This window comes from Natator depressus, chromosome 2, assembly GCF_965152275.1.
Source record: "Natator depressus isolate rNatDep1 chromosome 2, rNatDep2.hap1, whole genome shotgun sequence".
In the NCBI taxonomy this organism is placed as follows: domain Eukaryota; kingdom Metazoa; phylum Chordata; order Testudines; family Cheloniidae; genus Natator; species Natator depressus.
The window spans coordinates 21912455-21934550 of NC_134235.1; the positions used below are offsets into that span (position 1 = coordinate 21912455).

At 45.5% G+C, this 22096-nt stretch overlaps 1 protein-coding gene across 1 annotated transcript in view; it reads left to right on the forward strand.

Annotated features, from left to right (window-relative positions):
* ANXA13 (annexin A13) overlaps positions 1-16405 on the forward strand; it is a 57619-nt gene extending 41214 nt beyond the window's left edge. Inside the window, exons 3-11 of the mRNA XM_074943885.1 lie at positions 5939-6033; positions 7779-7949; positions 8984-9017; positions 9111-9190; positions 11250-11318; positions 11555-11656; positions 14152-14227; positions 14898-15010; positions 16169-16405. Of these exons, the coding sequence (XP_074799986.1) occupies positions 5939-6033; positions 7779-7949; positions 8984-9017; positions 9111-9190; positions 11250-11318; positions 11555-11656; positions 14152-14227; positions 14898-15010; positions 16169-16288 (860 nt within the window). The 3' untranslated portion in view covers positions 16289-16405. The remainder of the gene's footprint in view (positions 1-5938; positions 6034-7778; positions 7950-8983; positions 9018-9110; positions 9191-11249; positions 11319-11554; positions 11657-14151; positions 14228-14897; positions 15011-16168) is intronic.
* Positions 16406-22096: the final 5691 nt, after the last annotated feature.

Consider the following 22096-nt stretch of genomic DNA (forward strand, 5'->3'; position numbering starts at 1 on the left):
CGCAGCACACTGGTGTGCCATCAGGCTCGAACAGGTGTGCCGTGGAATTTTTTGAAAAACAACATGCAGAGTGGGGGCAGGGTAGGGGGAAGGAAGGTGGGAGGAAGACACCTTCTGATTGGCCGACAGCCTCACTGCCCCGCCTCTTCCATGGGTAGAGCAACCAATCGAAGCTCGATCTCCCTCTCCTCCCCACAGCCCTTCCGTGAGCACCGGATTGGCTCCTCTGCCCCTCCCCTTCCCTCCTGCAACCATCAGCTGGGGGTGGGGGGGAAGAGCCTGTAGGGGGAGCAGGGACCCTGCTGCAGCCCCCCAGGGTTGGGAGGTGGGAAGAACCTCAGGAGAAGCAGATGTGAGAGGGGAGGCGCTGAACTGGGAAGTGGGAGCGGGGTGTAAGGTGGGGACGCTGGGAAGGCAGAACTGGTGGGGGCTGGGTGGGAGTGGGGCAGAATTGGGATGAGGTGAGGGCTGGATTGGTGGAGGACGAGGACAGAACTGATGGGGCAGGGGTGCCATTTAAGGAGGGTGGGGGAGCACCTGCCCACCTGCATGAATAGAGATGGGAGGGCATGGGGGGCATTGCTCCCCAAACTGGATACATCACAGAGGTGATGCGTGGGCATGGCAGATTTCTGCCTTCCATTTCAGTGTTCACCGGGGGAAGGAGACCAAAGCCCTGAGGTAAGTGGGGAAGTGGGATACCAGGAGGAAGCATGAGCAGGAGCACGTGAGAGGGGAGGGCTCCTGCCTCATACTGAGAAAGAGGGACGATCAGCGAGTTATCTCAAGCGCCTATACACAAATGCAAGAAGCCTGGGAAACAAGCAGGGAGAACTGGAAGTCCTGGCACAGTCAAGGAATTATGATGTGATTGGAATAACAGAGACTTGGTGGGATAACTCCCATGACTGGAGTACTGTCATGGATGGATATAAACAGTTCAGGAAGGACAGGCAGGGCAGAAAAGGTGGGGGAGTTGCATTGTATGTAAGGGAGCAGTATGACTGCTCAGAGCTCAAGTATGAAACTGCAGAAAAACCTGAGAGTCTCTGGATTAAGTTTAGAAGTGTGAGCAACAAGGGTGATGTCGTGGTGGGAGTCTGCTATAGACCACCGGACCAGGGGGATGAGGTGGACGAGGCTTTCTTCCGGCAACTCACGGAAGTTACTAGATCGCAGGCCCTGGTTCTCATGGGAGACTTCAATCACCCTGATATCTGCTGGAAGAGCAATACAGTAGTGCACAGACAATCCAGGAAGTTTTTGGAAAGTGTAGAGGACAATTTCCTGGTGCAAGTGCTGGAGGAACCAACTAGGGGCAGAGCTCTTCTTCACCTGCTGCTCACAAACTGGGAAGAATTAGTAGGGGAAGAAAAAGTGGATGGGAACCTGGGAGGCAGTGACCATGAGATGGTCGAGTTCAGGATCCTGACACAGGGAAGAAAGGAGAGCAACAGAATACAGACCCTGGACTTCAGAAAAGCAGACTTTGACTCCCTCAGAGAACTGATGGGCAGGATCCCCTGGGAGAATAACATGAGGGGGAAAGGAGTCCAGGAGAGTTTTAAAGAATCCTTATTGAGGTTACAGGGACAAACCATCCCGATGTGTAGAAAGCATAGTAAATATAGCAGGCACCAGCTTGGCTTAACAGTGAAATCCTTGTTCATCTTAAACACAAAAAAAAAGCTGACAAGAAGTGCAAGATTGGATAAATGACCAGGGAAGAGCATAAAAATATTGCTCGGGCATGCAGGAGTGAAATCAGGAAGGCCAAATCACACCTGGAGTTGCAGCTAGCAAGAGATGTTAAGAGTAACAAGAAGGGTTTCTTCAGGTATGTTAGCAACAAGAAGAAAGTCAAGGAAAGGGTGGGCCCCTTACTGAATGAGGGAGGCAACCTAGTGACAGAGGATGTGGAAAAAGCTAATGGACTCAATGCTTTTTTTGCCTCTGTCTTCACGAACAAGGTCAGCTCCCAGACTACTGCACTGGGCAGCACAGCATGGGGAGGAGGTGACCAGCCCTCTGTGGAGAAAGAAGTGGTTCAGGACTATTTAGAAAAGCTGGACGAGCACAAATCCATGGGGCCGGATGCACTGCATCCGAGAGTGCTAAAGGAGTTGGCGGATGTGATTGCAGAGCCATTGGCCATTATCTTTGAAAACTCATGGCGATCGGGGGAAGTCCCGGATGACTGGAAAAAGGCTAATGTAGTGCCCATCTTTAAAAAAGGGAAGAAGGAGGATCCTGGGAACTACAGGCCAGTCAGCCTCACCTCAGTCCCTGGAAAAATCATGGAGCAGGTCCTCAAGGAATCAATTCTGAAGCACTTAGAGGAGAGGAAAGTGATCAGGAACAGTCAGCATGGATTCACCAAGGGCAAGTCATGCCTGACTAATCTAATTGCCTTCTATGATGAGATAACTGGCTCTGTGGATGAGGGGAAAGCAGTGGACGTGTTGTTCCTTGACTTTAGCAAAGCTTTTTACACAGTCTCCCACAGTATTCTTGCCAGCAAGTTACAGAAGTATGGGCTGGATGAATGGACTATAAGGTGGATAGAAAGTTGGCTAGATTGTCGGGCTCAACGGGTAGTGATCAATGGCTCCATGTCTCGTTGGCAGCTGGTATCAAGTGGAGTGCCCCAAGGGTCGGTCCTCGGGCCGGTTTTGTTCAATATCTTCATAAATGATCTGGAGGATGGTGTGGATTGCACCCTCAGCAAGTTTGCAGATGACACTAAACTGGGAGGAGAAGTATATACGCTGGAGGGTAGGGATAGGATACAGAGGGCCCTAGACAAATTAGAGGATTGGGCCAAAAGAAATCTGATGAGGTTCAACAAGGACAAGTGCAGAGTCCTGCACTTAGGATGGAAGAATCCCATGCACCGCTACAGACTAGGGACTGAATGGCTCGGCAGCAGTTCTGCAAAAAAGGACGTAGGGATTACAGTGAACGAGAAGGTGAATATGAGTCAACAGTGTGCCCTTGTTGCCAAGAAGGCCAATGGCATTTTGGGCTGTATAAGTAGGGGCATTGCCAGCAGATCGAGGGACGTGATTGTTCCCCTCTATTGGACATTGGTGAGGCCTCATCTGGAGTACTGTGTCCAGTTTTGGGCCCCACACTACAAGAAGGACGTGGAAAAATTGGAAAGAGTCCAGCGGAGGGCAACAAAAATGATTAGGGGACTGGAACACATGACTTATGAGGAGAGGCTGAGGGAACTGGGATTGTTCAGTCTGCAGAAGAGAAGAATGAGGGGGGATATGATAGCTGCTTTCAACTACCTGAAAGGGGGTTCCAAAGAGGATGGATCTAGACTGTTCTCAGTGGTAGCAGATGACAGAACGAGGAGTAATGGTCTCAAGTTGCAGTGGGGGAGGTTTAGGTTGGATATTAGGAAAAACTTTTTCACTAGGAGGGTGGTGAAACACTGGAATGCGTTACCTAGGGAAGTGGTGGAATCTCCTTCCTTAGAAGTTTTTAAGGTCAGGCTTGACAAAGCCCTGTCTGGGATGATTTAGTTGGGGATTGGTCCTGCTTTGAGCAGGGGATTGGACTAGATGACCTCCTGAGGTCCCTTCCAACCCTGATATTCTATGATTTGGCCCTGCTCCCTCCCCAGGCCCAGGCTGGCCAGGGCCCCTTAAGGGGGCATGGAGGAACATTCAGGAGCAGGGGGTAAGTGGTGACACCAGGCGTTCTGTGCATCCAGATCAGTTTCCCCATGTGAGCTGGGTAATGGCCACCTCACCCTCCAGGTTCAGGTATGTCCTCCTCAATGCCCGTGAACCACTGGATGCCAGTGGCCACGGTGACTGTGTAGGACGGCATGGCCCGGGCTGGTGCGCACATGCTCAGAAGGAGTGGAGCTGTCTCCACCACACCAACAAAGGACTGAGCGCATGGCTGAGCCCCGCAGCAGCAGCACCCCCTCAGACACAGCCCCTCCCTGCACCTTGAGCTACACCCGTGCCAGCACACAGCCCCTAGCTACACCCCTGCCTGCACCCTGAGCTACCCCTCTCTGCACACAGCTTCTAGCTAGCCCCTGCACCCTGAACTACCCTCCTTTCTCTACACAGCCCCTAGTTAACCACTCCCTGCACCTTGAGCTACACCCTCCCAACACACAGCCCTTGCCAGCTGTGAATGGTAAGGGTGGTAAACAGCTTAAACCGAGGCGATAAGAGGGCAAGTTCATTTGGAGATATGGTGGTGTGCCTCAAAATAATTAAAGGTATCACTGTATGCGGCAGCAGAGAAAAGGTTGAGAACCATTGATTTAAACACTCAGAATTTGCTGGTCGGTATCGTCCTGATAAAACGTGTGGCAACATTGTATGTGAAGTTATAAAATTCCCCTGTCTGGTGAGTTATTAATACATGTTCCAAGCCTCACAGCCCTGCCAAAACAGAAGTTAGCAAACAGGTCTGTCCTAACAAAGGAATATGTGCTTTGCTTAATTTTCATTTAAGCAGTAAACACAGTCATCAGGCAGGGAGGGAAACAAAGAAAGCTCAAACCGGTGAGAAAAAAACAGCAGGGAACATCCTTCCACATAGACTCTTTGTCTCCTAGTGCCCAGCTGGAAATGTTTTTCAAGAGGGGAATTGAAACTATAAAAAGGAGGGACAAACACTCCAAGGAACCCCCCTCTCTCGCTGGGCTCATCACATTCACTGCACCTAAAGAGACAAAGTAAGCAATCATTGGATTCTGGGGGAAAGGTCCTAACCCACAGTGCTTGGTCAGTAAGACTGCTGAAAGCATGTGGCGAGAAACTTTGCTTGAATCTGATATAGTTTAAGTTAGGCATTAGTAAGTGTCAGACTAGATGATCATAATGGTCCCTTCTGACCTTGATATCTATGAATCTTTATTTTTCTTGTATGCCTCATTAATTGTACTCACTTAAAATCTTCCTCTTTGTAGTAAATACACTTGTTTTACTGTTTCAGACAATCCAGTGTGTTTAAATTGAAGTGTCTGAATAACTACTTGAGATAATAAACCTGCATATTATTCCCTTAAAGGAATAATGAACTTAAAATATTTGCACTGTCCAGGAGAGGGCTGGGGCAGGCAGTACAAGGCATAGTTCCCTGGGGGGAAATCTGGGGCTGGGGGTTTGTTAGGGTCACCCTGCAGTATAACCAAGACTGCTGAGAGCCAGACTGTAACCCAGGTATGACTGGCAGGCTGCAGTTACACATACTCAGGGTGTGGCTTGCATGGTGGAAGACTGTTTATGAGTGGCCCAGGTGGGAGCTCCTTCAGCAAGGCATTGTAAGACACCCAAGGTTGCAAGGCAAGGGTGACACAGCCCCGCCTGATCTGGACTGTACCCTGGTATGTCATAGCCATCTGTGATCAAAGTAACTAAGGGAGCAAGAATCAACATTGTTATACACCAGTTCGTGCGCCTGCTGAAGACAGTGAGTGTTTTCCAATTATCTTCAATAGGTTAACTTCCCACGGAACGTGCCATACTGGGTCAGACTGTTGGCACACTTGTGTTCTGCTGCCAGAGGCAGTCAGTATCTGATCCTTCAAAGGAGGCTAACTTCCAAACCCTAACAAATAATACACCTGGCTAGCTATTCAGTGGTACACAGGGTGGAATTTCTTCCTGATCCCTGATGAGCTTATTCCTTGAAACATGTGATTTGGTTCCCTAATGATATCTTAGCTTTATGTGGCATTGGTTTGGGTGCACTTTCTCTTTATGTTCTGGCTGCAGACTAAAAGTAACGTTTTTTAAATGGTACATGCTAGAAAAGCTATCATTGACACCAACTGATGTTCTGAAACTAATTTTCTACTAATTTGAAGGGAGAGTTCTTGATCCTCTTTTCCTCTCCCAGCAGAAATGAAATCTGCTGGCAGTTTCTGAATGATTTCGTCGTCTACATTAATATTTTTTAGGAACAGATGAAACAGCAATTATTGAAATCCTATCAAATCGATCATCAGACCAGAGGCAACAAGTAAAACAGAAGTACAAGACCATGTATAGCAAGGTATTTCAAAAGAAATGGCCCTGTTGTTTTAAACAAAGTGCTCTTTAGAAATGTGCCCCTGCATTTCCCCACTTCTGATAATGCCATGTGTCTGACAGTTTTTAAAAGACACAGAATCAGGAAGTTAGTTTCCGATGAAAGAATTACTGTCACTTAACATATTGATTCTATTAATCATCCTGGGCCTTACAGATAGCTTGGTAAATGGAACTCAGTAGAGCTGATTGAAATTTGGAATTTCTGTTCCTTGGGAGATTCTGAGCTTTCAAAATAGGTTTTCGTCCCAATTCGGGATGAAAGGGCAAAATCTGAAAATTTTTCACAAAGTGAGATATTCCAAAAGTATTTTGTTTTGATAAGGGAAAAATGTTCTGTTTCAACTTTATCATTTCAATTTTTTATATTGTATTATACATTATAATTTAATAACCTAAAAGACAAACATTTCACTTTTTTCAAAACACTATGTTTCAACTTTATCTAAACATTTTGATAATTTCCCCAGGAAATATTTTGATGAAATCAATACATTTCCACAACATTTTTCAATTTCATCTCATCAGCATTTTCCAACAGAAAACTGTTTGGTTGGAAAATTTTCTACCAGCTCTAGAAAACTGCATTTACTAATTTGAAGTATTTTTATCAAATTCAGTAGAGCCGGACATTTATACTCAAATTCCAGAGCCTTTAAAACATTTTCATTTTTGTTTGCCTCCCCTGCAGTGAGAAAGAATGCCTGAACCAAGGGTAAAGGTAGTTGATATAGCAACAGAAATTTCCTAATGTAAATTCAGAGGGACAATTCTGATATAATTTACACCACTTTTACATCAGCGTAATTTTATTGACTTCAATGGATTTACTGCTGATATATACCAGCATGAGACTAAAATCTGACCTACAGATTGCCAATAAAGTTCAAAAGGTCAGAAATCTGTTTTGGTACTTGACTTCTGAAAGGAAAGACTCAATGCCTGAGTAATATTTAATATAAGAAAAATAAAAGCTTTCAAAACACCTGTTTTATGCATAGGGTCAAATCCTGCAGGCCTTATACTTAATTTGTAATTGATTGGAGCTAGTTGCAGATTAGGTCACTAATCAACGTCAGTAAGGGTGGCAGTATTGGGCCCAAAATCCTTCAACAGGCCAAACCCAATAGCGAGCGCAATAAGAATTTTGCCTGAGTAAGGATTGCAGGATTTGTTTCACAGTGAGTATTTGAAGAAGCATATGTTAGAGAACTGAGCCAAAGGGTCTGAAACGACCAATTTGAGACATCACAGTTACAGTGGCACTGATATTGGGAATTTCTGACTTATTTCCAACCAAAGGACACAACTTTTGGGTGTTATCACCCTTAACAACCATGCACAGTAATAATACCTTGCTCTTGCCTATATAGCATGAGCCTCTTGAGACAGTGGATCAAGTAGTCCCAACTCACCTTCTCAAGGCACTGGGGTGCCTGGTGGTTTGCACTGAGATAAGTCTATTGACATCAATAGAGGGACTCCTGATGGACATTGGTGTCAATGAGAGAAGAACCAGGCCCATAGATTTAAAGATATTTTTCCCTTTTTTCTGATCTGAATTTTTGGAAGACTTCCTTTAGCAGAGGAAATGTTAACAACTCCGTAGACTTAACACAAATAATCAATAAACAATAGTAAACATTACCTCTCAATTCTTCTGGGTAGATTTTCTGTGCTATGAATTAACTTTCTGGGCTACTTCCTTAGGATTTGGAAGAGGTATTGAAAGGAGAACTAAGTGGGAATTTTGAAAAGACAGCATTGGCTCTGTTGGATCGTCCATGTGAATATGATGCCCGAGAGCTTCGGAAAGCAATGAAAGGTGCAGGAACGGACGAATTGGTGCTGATTGAGATTCTTTGCACCAGGGTCAATAAGGTTCGTGGGTGTTTAGCCGTTATTATACATCTTCCTTGCTGTACTGCTCTGACTAGTGCGCACGTCACCCCTGCCCTCTAGAAGAAGGTATGTCAGAACTGCTCAAGTGAATGGAGTATGTCTCCCTCTAGAAGCTGCAGACAAAAGGCTATCAGCCCCCTCAGACTGGAGTCAGGAGCATTTTTTAAGGAACTGACCATAATAGTCAGGCCATTTGTCATGTTATAAATTGGACAGTCCTCTTTTGGGGTGGTTTGTCCCCCAACTAGTACTGCAAGAAAAACGCAGGTGGTTATGTCTGATATTATAAGGGGGATGAATTTTGAAGAGTGTGCCACTCTGCCCCTGCCAGCATGACCTTACACACCACACATGTAAGGTCACACCGGGAGGTGGGGAGGGGGTATCTCACCTGCAGGGGCGGGCCCATGCCATTCCTAGAAGTACCAGAATGTCTGGTATTCTGGGACCGCGTGAGAGGCCACCCTAGACCCAAATGCTATGTAGATAAAGAACATCATAGTCACATCAGAAAGTTCCCTCCCACCCCTCCAGCACCCACCTCCCTCAGAATATGAGTGGGCTTTGGAGAGATGCAGAGAGGGACAGATGCCAGGGGGGTGCATCATACATCACGACACATGACAACATTTATACCTGTTTAAGGGAGTGTGAAGAGACTTTTGCATCACTGCAGCAGTTCAAAGGCATTTGGGCCAGCCCAACTCAGGAAAGTGATCCTCTTCAGGACAGCAGTTAAGCATGTGCTTAAATCCCATTGAAATCAAAGAAACACAAAGTTAAGCATGTGCTTAACTGCTGTCCTGAATAGGAATGGATTTAAGCATGTACTTATGTACTTTCCTGAACTTGGATCTTAGTGGAGACTGAGAATCTGACCTATTACATATCTCCCACTAAATGTCATCATTCTATCTGGGGTCTAATCCCAGGAACACCACTGTGGTATCCGAAGATGTCAAGTCACATGGGCATGTTACTGACCTGATTTTTTGTTTCTTTGCTTATCCCAGCAAATTGTAGACATAAAGGATGCATACAAAAGGCGTAAGTGATATTTTATATAAAACACCCTCGTTTAAAGAAAATATCTCACCTTTTAGCAGTGAATAAAATCTTACAGACTTTTTTTCTTAATAGTCTTTGAGCGGGATCTAGAATCTGATGTAAAAAGCGACACAAGTGGCTCCCTAAGAAAGATTCTGGTTTCTGTGCTACAGGTAAGGGTTGGAATATTTCTATTACAAACCTACATGATATAGGCATTTTTTTTCTACACCACCTAGATAGTGCAGGTATAATAAATATCTGTTCTGTGCACACAGGCTTTTTACAGCAAAACATCTATACTTACAGCCTTTTAACCAAATCGAGAGTCATAATTAAAGACAAGTGTACAATTCAGGCTGGATGTGACCATGGCTCCAATAACAGCTCAGCCTTGGCTCTTCCTATCTGAGATTTATATACGTATAAAACCTAGGGACACAAAAGAGGATCTGCCCCCAGTCCAGGGAAATTTTATTATTGCACTGTTGTGCTGGGCTTTTACTTACTTACCACCTGGTTCTGTAGACCATAGCAGTCCTTGGCCATTCTCACGGTTTGCACCCCACCTCTTTTGGTCAAGGGCATATTTTACCATTGATGGTAATTCTCACTAAGAGCTTTTAGATCTTGCATAATATTATTCCTCCATTGAAGATACTGGATTATTACTACTTTATTTTGTGTATTAAGGTTATGCCTAGAGTACCTAACCATGATCAGGGTTGCATTGTACCAGAGACATAATTAGAAACAGTCCCTGCCCCAAAAAGCTTACAATCTAAACAGATAAGACAGAGAAAGGGTGGGAGGGGCTTGCTATGTTTTTCGATTCACACAGAGCAAACATTATATCAGACAGAATGCTCTTTGTTTTAGATTAAGAAAACAAGAACAAAAGTGAAGTCTCCATGAGAGCTGGACGTGTGTGTGTGTGTGTGAGAGAGAGAATGCACTGAACACAAAACGCCTGTCCATCTCTGCAGACAGACAGAGATGAAAAGGTACAGCACACAGGAAGGAAAGGCACAACAGTGGCATAGCTAAATACATGACAGCTACATTCCCGTTCTAGAATGTGGGAAGCCACAATAGTTTTGTTTGACCCCTCTGGGTGTATTTTCAGGGGGGACAAACCAGGAAATATTCATAGATTTGTCCTTGATAGGTGCTACCAGAAATTCCTGTAGAAAATTAAAGCAACGCTAAAAAGGCAGGTGTCAGTGAATGGTTCTGATTGTTAAATAGGGAGGAAGAGTACAGGGCCACATGACTGTTATTAAGGAATAGAAATGTGACAAAAGCGACATTTCACTGCAGGTATTGGAAATCTTTTTTTAAATTGACTGTTGTGACAGACGTGCCTCCGTATTCCCCTATTCTTGCAAGAAAGTTTCAGCTGTAGGGTTACAAGGCTACATGTTCCTGACAGTCAGGGATCATTTGGGAGGCCTCCACTGTACAGCATTGCACAACTGTGTCGGTAAATCATAGGATCTTTTCACCTTCTTCTGAAGCAACAGGTATTGAGTGTTGCAGAAGGCAGGATACTAGCCTTGGTGAACTAGCATCTCTGAAGTAAAGCAAATACTATGGGCTAAATTCTGCCCTGATTTGTACCTTTGAAATCAATGGGATTGCGCAGGGTACAAGGTAAGCCAAAGTAGAATTTAGCCCTGTGTAATTTGTTGATACAGCACTAGACAGTGGCCAGTAGATGGCAGCAAAAAGACTATGAGGAAGCAGCTTGTGAAGGCAAAAAGGAAAACGCTCCATTCTAGTACAGTAGAACCTCATAGTTACAAACATCTCGGGAATGGAGGTTGTTCATAACGCTGAACAAAATGTTATGCTCGTTCTTTCAAAATTTTACAACTGAACATTGACTTAATACAGCTTTGAAACTTTACTATGCAGAAGAAAAATGCTGCTTTTAACCATCTTACTTTAAATGAAGCAAGCACAGAAACAATTTCCTTACCTTGTCAAAACAAAATGTAAACTGTCCCTTTATTTTTAGTAGTTTACATTTAACACAGTACTGTGCTGTATTTGCTTTATGTTGTTGTTGTTTTTTGTCTCTGCTACTGCCTGATTGTGTACTTCCGGTTCCAAAGGAGGTATGTAGTTGACCAGTCAGTTCGGAACGCTGGTGTTTGTAACTCTGAGGTTCTACTGTACAAGAGTAATAAGCATGTGTTCTCTTTTTTAACACAATGTCCCTTTCTGTAGGCTAACCGAGATGAAGGACTGGAGATCGATGCAGAGCTCGCTGGGAAAGATGCCAAAGAGCTGTATGAAGTAAGTGAAATAATGGAGAAATCCCCAATTGTCATGGTCTTTATCTGTCTATGGCATTTCTAAGGTGTCTAAATGTTGAACAACCCCAAAGAAAATGGCATTAAATTGTACCAATAAAATGGCAGGTTGGGAACAGAATTGGGTGCATTGGGTTCACTGCAATGTCTGGTTTTTAAAAATATGAAAAAAAAACCCCAAACATTTAAAAACGTTAATTTTAACATTCAATTTTTGAGGCAGGGGAAGGCTGCTGGGGTACAGACGAATTGGTTTTCAGTGTTGTCTTAGCAAAGAGAAACTACATGCAGCTAAGAGCTACCTTTCAAGCTTATGAAAAGGTAAGTTTTGTTGGTTGTTGGTTTTTTTGTTCTCTGACAGGTATTGTGCAGCTTGGAGCTCAGTGGTAATTTAATGGAATTAATTCACACATTCATAGAATCCAAGGCCAGAAAGGGCCATTCTGATCTAGTCTGACCTCCTGCATAACACTGGCCATTGAACATCCCCAAAATAATTCCTAGAGCAGATCTACTTACAATTGGAACATATGATTCTTTATTTGTAATTTTAAGGAGAGGTCAGACATTCTAAACATCTAGCAATATATGTATAGGGCCAGCTCTTCAAATGCTGTAATGAATGGTCTACATCAATTTGCACCAGTTGAGGATCTGCCCCATAATATCCAGCAAAATAAGTTTTTGATTGTTGTCCTGTCTTCCCCCAACCCTATGAATAACAGAGAGGGTGACCTTTCCCCAGTCACACTGCAAAGATTCAGCAAAGGGGTACATTGCACAGCTAATAGGCCCCTGGCCAAAGACCTTGAGGTTCTCACTTTCTGCTCCTCTCCACTGAAGCAGAAATCTGATGGGTGGGAATCTATGTCTCTCATCCTGATCCTCCAGTCTCAATGACTCTTGAATCTAGCTCTTGCTGTTCTCCCATGCAAAAAATGGACCTCTTTTCACTAGAGGCTTCCAAATTTTTTGGAATTAAGCCCATGGAGCCTGAGAAATAATTAGGAAGAGAATAAGGACAATGTAGGAGAAGGTAAGATGGTATGTCCCGCTTGTGACTAAGTGGACGCACTTTTCTCTCAAAATATGTAAATTAGAGAGGGCCCAAACAAAACCCCAAGATGCACACACACCTGAACTTTGGGAATGTTTGGAGCTAAACTTTGCAGCTTAGTCCCATCTGAAATATAAACAGCTCTTGCTGAAAACATAACAGCTCCATCCCGGCTACTGAAATGAAGAGCCAAAAACCAAAACCCTGTTGAGTGTGTTGGAGGCCTATGTAATGTTATAAATGAAATTCAGGTTTGTTTAGACAAAGTTCATAGCTATTTACAAGGCAGGGAGTTAAGATAAAATGCATTAGGTTGAGAATTAGTTTAACAATGAGAAGCAGTAGCTGGGGAATCATCTCCCATAAGAAGTGGTAGAAACTCTGTCACTTGCAGTATTTAAAACTGGACTGGACAAAACACTCCAGAACACACTAGACAGAACTCTCTGGCTCTGGCTGGAGGATGGACAAGATGACATTTCCCATTAGGAAGGACCATTTTATGATTCTCTGTTTCTTTATATAAATTCTTAAAAAGAAATGTCACTGTGTTTTGATGCCTGAACATGATTGCCTTAAGGCGAGAACTTGCATTTATTTACCTTCCTAAACTTGTTCTGTGTTCAGCAGATGATTAGAACGATTGCATCTCTTGATGAGGGGGAAAATCTAGTAAGGCATTATTGGAAATATATTCACAACTTACTCCAAACTTTTGTTTGTGGCTAGAGAGGCCAAAGCCAGAACCATTTATCTACACACATGTACACATAAACACTACCCAAACTCTGGCAGTTTCGATAAATGAGCCTCAAATCTGAAATCCCCTGAATTTCTAAAGCAAAAGCCAAACACGGGTTGTCCAAATCAAACCCACCTGCATCCTTTCCATCTGTATTTGAAGTCGCGATGGGCCCGAGACTAAAGCCATCTGTCCACATATGAATCCTCTCCATATTTTGATGGGTTTGATTTGCAAGACTAGATTCAAATCAAGCCTGGTTTTGCAGAACTCAAACCCCAAACATTCCCAGTTTTGCCCATCTCTCATTTGAGCAGATATTCCAGAGTGGAAGAATCCTGTCTTGTGAGGCGGAGTCGAGGAAAATTATCTCATTTTTTACAAATAGAAGATTTTCTTTATTCACAAAAATTAGAACAGATTTTAACTTCAAAATATTTTCCCCTTCCCTCCCCGACTGTCTCCTCCCTACAGTGTGGTACAGAACCCAGGCAAAACTGAGACCCTTCTAAACTACATTTACCCAAAGAAAATAAGTTACAACCCACCAAAATCTACCTTGACTGTCTGGACCTATCCAAGTCTTTGGTGGGACAGAGGAGGTGCGAACAGTCTCTCTCAATTGGAGGTCTCCCCAAGAAGAAGTCATGAGATGATTCACTACAACACCTACTGCAAATGTTTCAGTTACCTTTAAGGATGCATGTTACATATTCTGAGTCAGCTGAATTAAATCGGTATAGTTCTATCAATGTCAATGGAGCCAGGAAGAGTTACACCAGCTGAGGATCTGGTCCTTTGAGACGGAGTGAGACCCTTGCCCGCTATGGGGATTAAAGTAGTTAAAAGCTTACTCCCTAAAGTCAAAGAAGGTATCAATATGATCTAAATCAGTCTTTTGCCATGTTAAAAGCCATCTGATCAGAAACAGGAGTGGCTCAGTGCTGTTCTTATTACTAGAGGGATAGATTACTGCACAAACAGAAGCTATAATTAATTTTTTCATTATCTCTTTAGCTGAAGGGGAGAGACATTGAAGATGCCATTAAAAGTGAAACATCTGGAGATTTGGAGAAGGCCTTTCTCACTCTTGGTAAAAAGAAAGTCTATAGCTTTTCTCTCTAGTTTTCATTCTCACTTGACTTTAGCCATTGGGGTTCTTATGTGTATAAACACAGTGATAATCTGCTTTGTTAGAACTAGGTTGAGACACGGAAAGACCACTGGGGGACAGAACCAATTAATGTTGACTTGCCCCATGTGTCTGTGGGAAGAACCTCCATTAAGCCCCAGCATGAGCTATCTAGATCTTAGGTCTCAGAGACAGAAGTAAGCCAACATCATCCCACTCAGGAGTAAATTGGCAGGGAGCAGAATTCCAGACGGGCCAAAAGAACGAAAACCGTGTCCCCATACATTTCATTCTGGAATATAAACATCAACATTTTCAGCCCTTCTGTGCTTGCATTAACATGTTTATTCAATTTTGATATTCACAATTATATAACATGCTCTCTCTGTAGGGCAGTACATTCACTTTTAGGCTCCAGTCTGTCACCTGTAATGATATGGGTTGACCCTTGCATCTCCACAGTGCCAGTTGCAGGACTAAGGCCCTACAACAATGCACGTCCAGTTGGGTACTGACATTGGGGATGTCTAGGTTTCAATTAAGAGGGCTGTTGTTCTCCTCCTACTGAAGCTACAGTGCGGAATATGAACTGAACAAGGCTCATGAGGTCCCTTTCACTTTTCTTCTTTAGTGAGATGTGCCAGAGATTGCCAAGGCTACTTTGCCACCCGTCTGTATGAGGCAATGAAGGGCGCAGGGACAGAGGAGGAGACTTTGATTCGCATCCTCGTGACTCGGGCTGAGGTAAGATATGCTGGGATCTGAGAGGCCCCAAATCTTCTGGTGGATAAGTGTGAAATTTAGAAGGAATGAATTACAGTCGTAGGACCAGATTCTGTGCTCAGTCAGTTTTGCAATTTAAATTCAACGAAGCTCCATAGACTTCAGTGCTATTACTGTTTTTACACCCATAAAACTGAGAACAGACTCTAGCCTTGATACCAAATCTATTTTTTTTTTAAAAGAACGATGCATGAGACACATTAGTAATTGCACAATGGAGCCAAACACATCTAGATTAAAGTTGGCCACCATTATTCAACTGGGAGATAAGTTGTTTGGTCCCAAAGAGCTTTGTTAAAAAAATCCTAATTAAATAACAATAAAGAAGCAGTTCCCAAAGTATGGTCAGTGGAGAGCTAGGGAGTCACATGGTGCAGGCTCTGTCTGTTTCCAGATGGGAAAAACAGGGCAGAGGAGAAGGAGAGAAGAAGATAAGAGCCAAAGCAGACTATGATTAAAGTCTTTTCACAAAGCACAAAACATGCTCAAGACATTTCAGCTCCATAAACAGTGTCTGAACATTACTCTTCCATGTAAGCTGTTGTCGCCACTGTGATGTTAAGTGATCTTAAGTAGGAAGGGAAAAGGTTCATGTGACGGAGAGGCAAAGTGATTATCCATATGATTGGAATGGTGGGGCTGGAAATTAGTCTCCAGGACACTCTCCCTGTTAAGTTGTGGCCTGACTATGAAAACATTTGAGAACCTCCATAATAAAGATATGACCCATATCATTGATGCCATCTTTTATGGACTAACATATAACATCTGGTTCTCTGTACTTAGCAACCAGAAAGTTATGTATGACCCAAAAACTATTTATTTTTTTAAATTCTATTCCTGGAAATTTCTCCCCCACTCCTTACCACCCATGAGTGTCTTCCAGAGGAGACCGTAACTTGAGCCACTGTGTAAGGGCAGCAGTCAGGATATCAAGTTTGAGCTAAAAGTGCTCCACGGTTTTGAACCTACTCCTTCCCCACCAAGGCCCTGGATCCAAATCTGATTAAAATCAATCGGAATCTTCCCACTGACTGCAGTGGGCTTTGGATCAGGACCTAGAAGAGTGAGGTATGGTGCAAAACAGATCCGCACTTCTAAAAATTCTTTCCATTTCAGATTGACCTTCAAACAATAAAGGAGAAGTTCCAGAAAATATACAACAAGTCCTTAGCAGAGGCCATCAAATCAGACATCTCTGGGGACTTCAGAAAGCTGCTAGTGGCACTGCTACACTAAGACCGCTGTCACAAAGGGAGAAACATGAGAAGAAGTCACCTTCTTGACCAGCTTCCAAGTAGCATGCAAAAAATGTGGCACTAGCAATAAAAAATCCACACCATTTATTTTCTTTACAGTGGGGGAACATGTTGCCAGGTAATCCTTCTGTTACCTGGACATGAGGTTCAGGCCAAGCCTATCACACAAAATGTTCTCATGCAATAAAATTGTTTTAAAAAACTAAATCTAAACTGGCCTGTCTTCCCATCTTTAACATAAAGAGGGATTTCTAGAATCTTGTCACCGTTTCCCCCAGGGATCTTTGGTGTCGCTAGAGAATTCCAAAGACAATCCCCCTTCCTCCTCTGCTCCTATAACCCACGTCCTAAGCACTCCATATCATGCCATCACACTTTGTGCCAAAATGGACTAAATAGTGCTCCCTTCTTAGCCCATCATCACAGCTGCTTTAACTGCCAGAGAGCTGCCAATGAACGATGCGCATCAACCTCTGCTCTCAATCCAAAGGGAAGGTGAGAGTGATTTCCCTGTCTGAGCTATGTCTCCCATCAGCATCATCTGCTAAAGTATCCCACAAAAGGACCAAAGAATTGCAGTCCCTGGGCTGAGGGGAGGGCAGGGACTGCACCCTCTGTGCTACCCAATGGAACCTAGCACAGCAAAGTGGGTGAGGAGGAGGTGGGTCCCTGGCCTTGCCCTGCCTCTGTATTGCCCATGAAGTGGGACTGGCCCGCAAGGGGGAGTGTACTGTACCACACAGAAATGAGCACGCTCCCCATGAGCGTTGAGACGTTCTCCTACTGGAGCTGGACAGCTCTGCACCACCCCCGATGCAGGACTATGCCCTAAACAAATGACTGAGCCTTAGATTAGACATGATGTGGCAGGGAGAGTACAGGGAAGAGTCTGGGAAGCCAAGGGATAAGAGTGGCTGATCAGGAAACAGGCTTATGGGGTTTTATGCATGTATCTTGGTCCTGCCTTTTTATTACAATGTACTAACTTCTGAGGACAGTGGAACAAAGTCTCTCTCGCTCTCTCTCGATATTTATATGTAACCCTTCTGCCAGGCCAAGTTGATAGCAGCAAGGGCCGGGTTCAGTACACAGGGGTTCCCTCTCATCAAAGCAAATACAAAACTGGCTGAAGCCCCCACCCAGTGACCTGGGAAAATCTTACACACCCCCTGGGCGCCTCAAAGAGGCAATACTTCCCCTCTCGCAAGCACGGAGTCTCGGTGTAGTAGAGAATCTTTAATAACATGAGGTAAACGACATCAGCATTAAATTGGGAAAACACCACAACTAGTGTTCATTAACCAAACCATGAGCAAAGACCCACCCCAGAAAATTGGGCCACATCCTTTCCCTCGGGTTCTTGAGTCCCAGAACCCAAATGTCTCTTGAGTCCAGCAATCCTCAAATCACCCAAAATCCAAAAAGTCCAGCCCCAGAGTTCAAAAGTTCATCTGCAGAGTGTTACTCCCCAGTCTGGCTAAAATGTGCCTGTGTGTGGGGGAAAGAGGTAAGGGGTACCTTACGTGTCCTGAAGCTGACTGCCCCACAGGGCTCTGCTCTGCTACGCTGTCTCACGAACGGCTCCGCTCCACCATGACCGGCTCCACTCTGCACAGCTCGCCGTCTCACGAACAGCTCTGCTCAGCTCGCCGTCTCACGAACGGCTCCGCTCCACCATGACCGGCTCCGCTCTGCACAGCTCACCGTCTCACGAACAGCTCTGCTCAGCTCGCTGTCTCACGAACGGCTCTGCTCCACCACGACCGGCTCCGCTCGGCACAGCTCGCTGTCTCACGAACACACCGCTGTCTCACGAACGGCTCCGCTCCACCACGACCGGCTCCCTCTGCACAGCTCGCCGTCTCACGAACAGCTCTGCTCAGCTCGCCGTCTCACGAACGGCTCTGCTCCACCACGACCGGCTCCACTCGGCACAGCTCGCCGTCTCACGAACAGCTCGGCTCAGCTCGCTGTCTCACGAACACACCGCTGTCTCACGAACGGCTCCACTCTGCACAGCTCGCCGTCCCACGAACAGCTCTGCTCAGCTCGCCGTCTCGCGAACGGCTCCGCTCTGCACAGCTCGCCGTCTCACGAACAGCACCACTGCACTCTAGATCTTCCGGCTCCCCACTACTTGACACAGTGCTCAGTGATTTCAGCTCTTAGTGATTTCAGCTCTCAGTGATTTCAGCTCATAGTAGTGGGGGCCTTAGTGCTGGTGCACCATAAGGCCAAAGTGAATGCAGCACAGTACCTGTAGCAAGACTCTTAATAGACCCAAAATTAGCTCTGACATTCCACAGTGGAGAAAGACAGAGGTGCAATTGGTGCTTCAGGCCCTCACAAAGGGGTCCACACCACCAGGTACTAATACCTGTCTCAAGTCTCTCTCCCTTCACAGAGTTTTGGAACCCATGTCCCTTGCCTAGCGAGTGCTACTCAGTTGATGGTGAGTCCCTCCATCATAACAAAAGGCCAAGTACAGTTCCAAGCACAGTTCCCATAATCAGGGTAATAACAATTTACTCTTCCCGCCCCAATAATAAAGACACTGGGGATCCCACAACAGCCAAAGTGACCATTTGGGCAGTTATGGCCTCATTCTAGGCGGGGTGGGTGTGCCTATGCAAATTGAGATCAGCCCCTGAAGTTCTTTTCCACTACTTGCCACACCTCACCACCAGATGTCAGGGTGGAGCCCATCCTGACTCTGCTTACATCCTCCCCCCAGCCGAGAATTTGGCGTCCCGACAAATCATACTCCCTTTATACCAACTCATTGGTTTCCTCCAAAGGGCCTCAGGAAGCCCACTTTGGCTTCCACAATCCTGTGTGCTAAATGTATTGGCTCCTCACTAGTCACCCCAGGTGCATCATAAGTCAACCGTTTTACTGGTCTTATCACCCTGTCTCGTCTATTGAGAATCGCTATTGCCGAGGTAGGGGGAACATCCTCTTGATTGACGGATGGAGAGGCTTCCTTTGAGGGTCCCTTGGCTACTGGCGTAGGCCCCTGCACTCCTAGTTCTAACGCGGGAGGGTCCAAGGTGCCCAGGACATCCTCTACCTGTGTGTCTCCACTGGCCAATAACCTGTGTGTGTCATCACACGGGGGTCTCATCAGCGGCACAGGGGTGTCAGAAATGGGCCTAAATAATTCCGCCATGGGGTTTAGGGCGGAAGAGGGAAAACTCTCGTTTGGTTCAGCTGATCGAGACTGAAATCTTGTCTCCATCCCAGGATACACCAGGGTTGTGTCTTCCTCCTCAGACTCACTCTCAGATGTGCAGAATAGGGGTAAGTTAGCTGCACGGGGCCCGCTGTCTGTGTTGGATGGCGGCTTTGGTCTAGCACCTCTGTTCTGCCCGGCTGCCCTGTCGTGGCCCGTCTCATAAGGGATGCTTACCAATTCCCCCACAGGGAGCAAAAGGTTTCTATGCACCGTCTTTATTTGCCCTGGACCGTCTTCAGGTTTGATCTTGTAGACCGGCAGATCTCCCAGCTTTTCCATCACCAGGTAAGGTATTGCCTTCCATCTGTCAGCTATCTTGTGTTTGCCAGCAATACCCAAATTTCGCAGCAGGACTCTGTCCCCCGGCTGGAGCTCCTGCGAACGCACTCTAGCATCATATCGATGTTTGTTGCGGTCTGCGTTTTTCCGAGCTGCAGCGGTAGCTAAGCGATAAGCATCCCGCAGCTTTTCTCTTAGTTGGGATACATATTGCTGGTGAGTTTCATAGCTATCTCCATCCTCTGATACACCAAAGCACAAGTCTATGGGTAATCTTGGTTCTCGCCCAAACATCAACAGATATGGGGTGACTCCCGTAGCATCGTTCTTTGTGGCATTGTAGGCATGCACCAGAAATGCGACATGCTGGCTCCAGGTTGCCTTCTGCTCTGGTCGCAAAGTTCCCAACATATCTAATAGGGTTCGGTTGAACCTCTCTGGCTGAGGATCACCTTGGGGGTGATAAGGCGTTGTCCTAGACTTTTTAATTCCTGCTATCTTCAGCAGCTCCTTCAGAAGGTGACTCTCAAAATCCCGCCCCTGATCAGAGTGTATCCGAGCCGGGAATCCATAGACTGAGAAATATTTGTCCCACAATACTCGAGCGACGGTGGTGGCCCTCTGATCACGTGTGGGATATGCCTGTGCATACCGTGTAAAATGGTCAGTCACTACTAGAATGTTCCCAACATTCCTCTTGTCTACCTCTACAGACAAGAAATCAATGCATACCAATTCCAAAGGTTTGTTGCTGGTGATGTTCTTGAGATATGCAGCCCTCGTGGGCAGAGTTTTCCTTTGAACACATCGAGCGCAAGTCTCACATTTCCTGCGAACATCTTCAGCCATTCGGGGCCAATAGAACCTACTACGAATAAGTTCCAGGGTCCTCTCCATCCCTAAATGCCCAAAGTCATCATGCAGGGCCCTCATGGCCAGGGCTCTGTACTTTTTTGGCAGCACTAGTTGTGCTCGTTCTTTTTGTAAAGAGTCGGTGGTCATTCGGTGTAGCACTCCCTGAATCAGTTGTAGTTTGGTCCATTCTCTCAATAGTAGTTTACCCTCTGGGTTAGGTGGGACAACCGCAGCTGGGCTTCGCCCCTCCCTTTTGGCAAGTAGTGTATCACGAATGTCAATATCTTGCCGCTGGGCTTCTTGCCAGTCAGCCGCATTGAGCATGGGCAAAGGAGATTGGTCCAATGCAATATAGTTCACTGAAGCAGAAGGCATGCATTCAGGGGGCAGGCCCAAAGCTTCTGCAACACATCCTTGAAGGCTCTCACGGTCCTCTGGCTCTCGGCGACTCACACTGCAAATAGCTCTCACTCCATCTGTGGGTATCACAGCAACTTCTGGAGCCTGCGGACACCTGGACAATGCATCTGCATCTACATTGCTTCTCCCTGATCGGTACTGAATGCTAAACTCATAGCTAGCCAAGGCGGCCACCCATCTCTGCCCTGTAGCATCCAGCTTAGCACTTGTTAACACATAAGTCAGTGGATTGTTGTCTGTCCACACCTGGAACTGAGCACCATACAAGTAGTCTCGAAATTTCTCAGTGACGGCCCATTTCAGGGCCAAAAATTCCAGCTTGTGGGTGGGATAGCGAGTTTCACTATCAGACAATCCTCGGCTGGCAAAGGCTACAGGTTTACGTTTGCCTTCCACTTCCTGGTACAGGACTGCTCCCAGACCCTCCAAACTGGCATCAGTATGCAGGATAAATGGTTTGCTTGGGTCAGCAAAAACTAGGACTGGAGCATGAGTTAGACAAATAATGATTTCTCGAAAAGCCCTTTCACATCTCTCATCCCACCGTGGCCCAAATGGTTCAAATGGGCCATAGTGTCTCTGCACGGGGGGCTTTGGGGACCTCCCCTTATTCTTGGACTTAGATTTGTTCTTGCTGGACTGATGGCCCCTGGTAAGATCATTCAGAGGCTTTACAATTGTAGCATAGTTTTTCACAAATCTGCGGTAATAGCCACTAAATCCGAGAAAGGTCTTGAGTTCTCTGTAGTTACTTGGACGTGGCCATGTAGTGAGTGCTTCTATTTTATCAGGATCAGTACTCACACCCTCTTGGGACACGATGTGACCCACATACTTCACTGAGGTTCTGCAGAACTGGCATTTGTCAATTGAAAGCTTCAGACCATAATCCTCCAACCTATCAAGCACTTTAAGAAGTCTTTCTTCATGCTCCTCTAAGGTTCTTCCAAACACAATCAGGTCATCCAAATAAACTAACACTTGCAGTAAATTCATGTC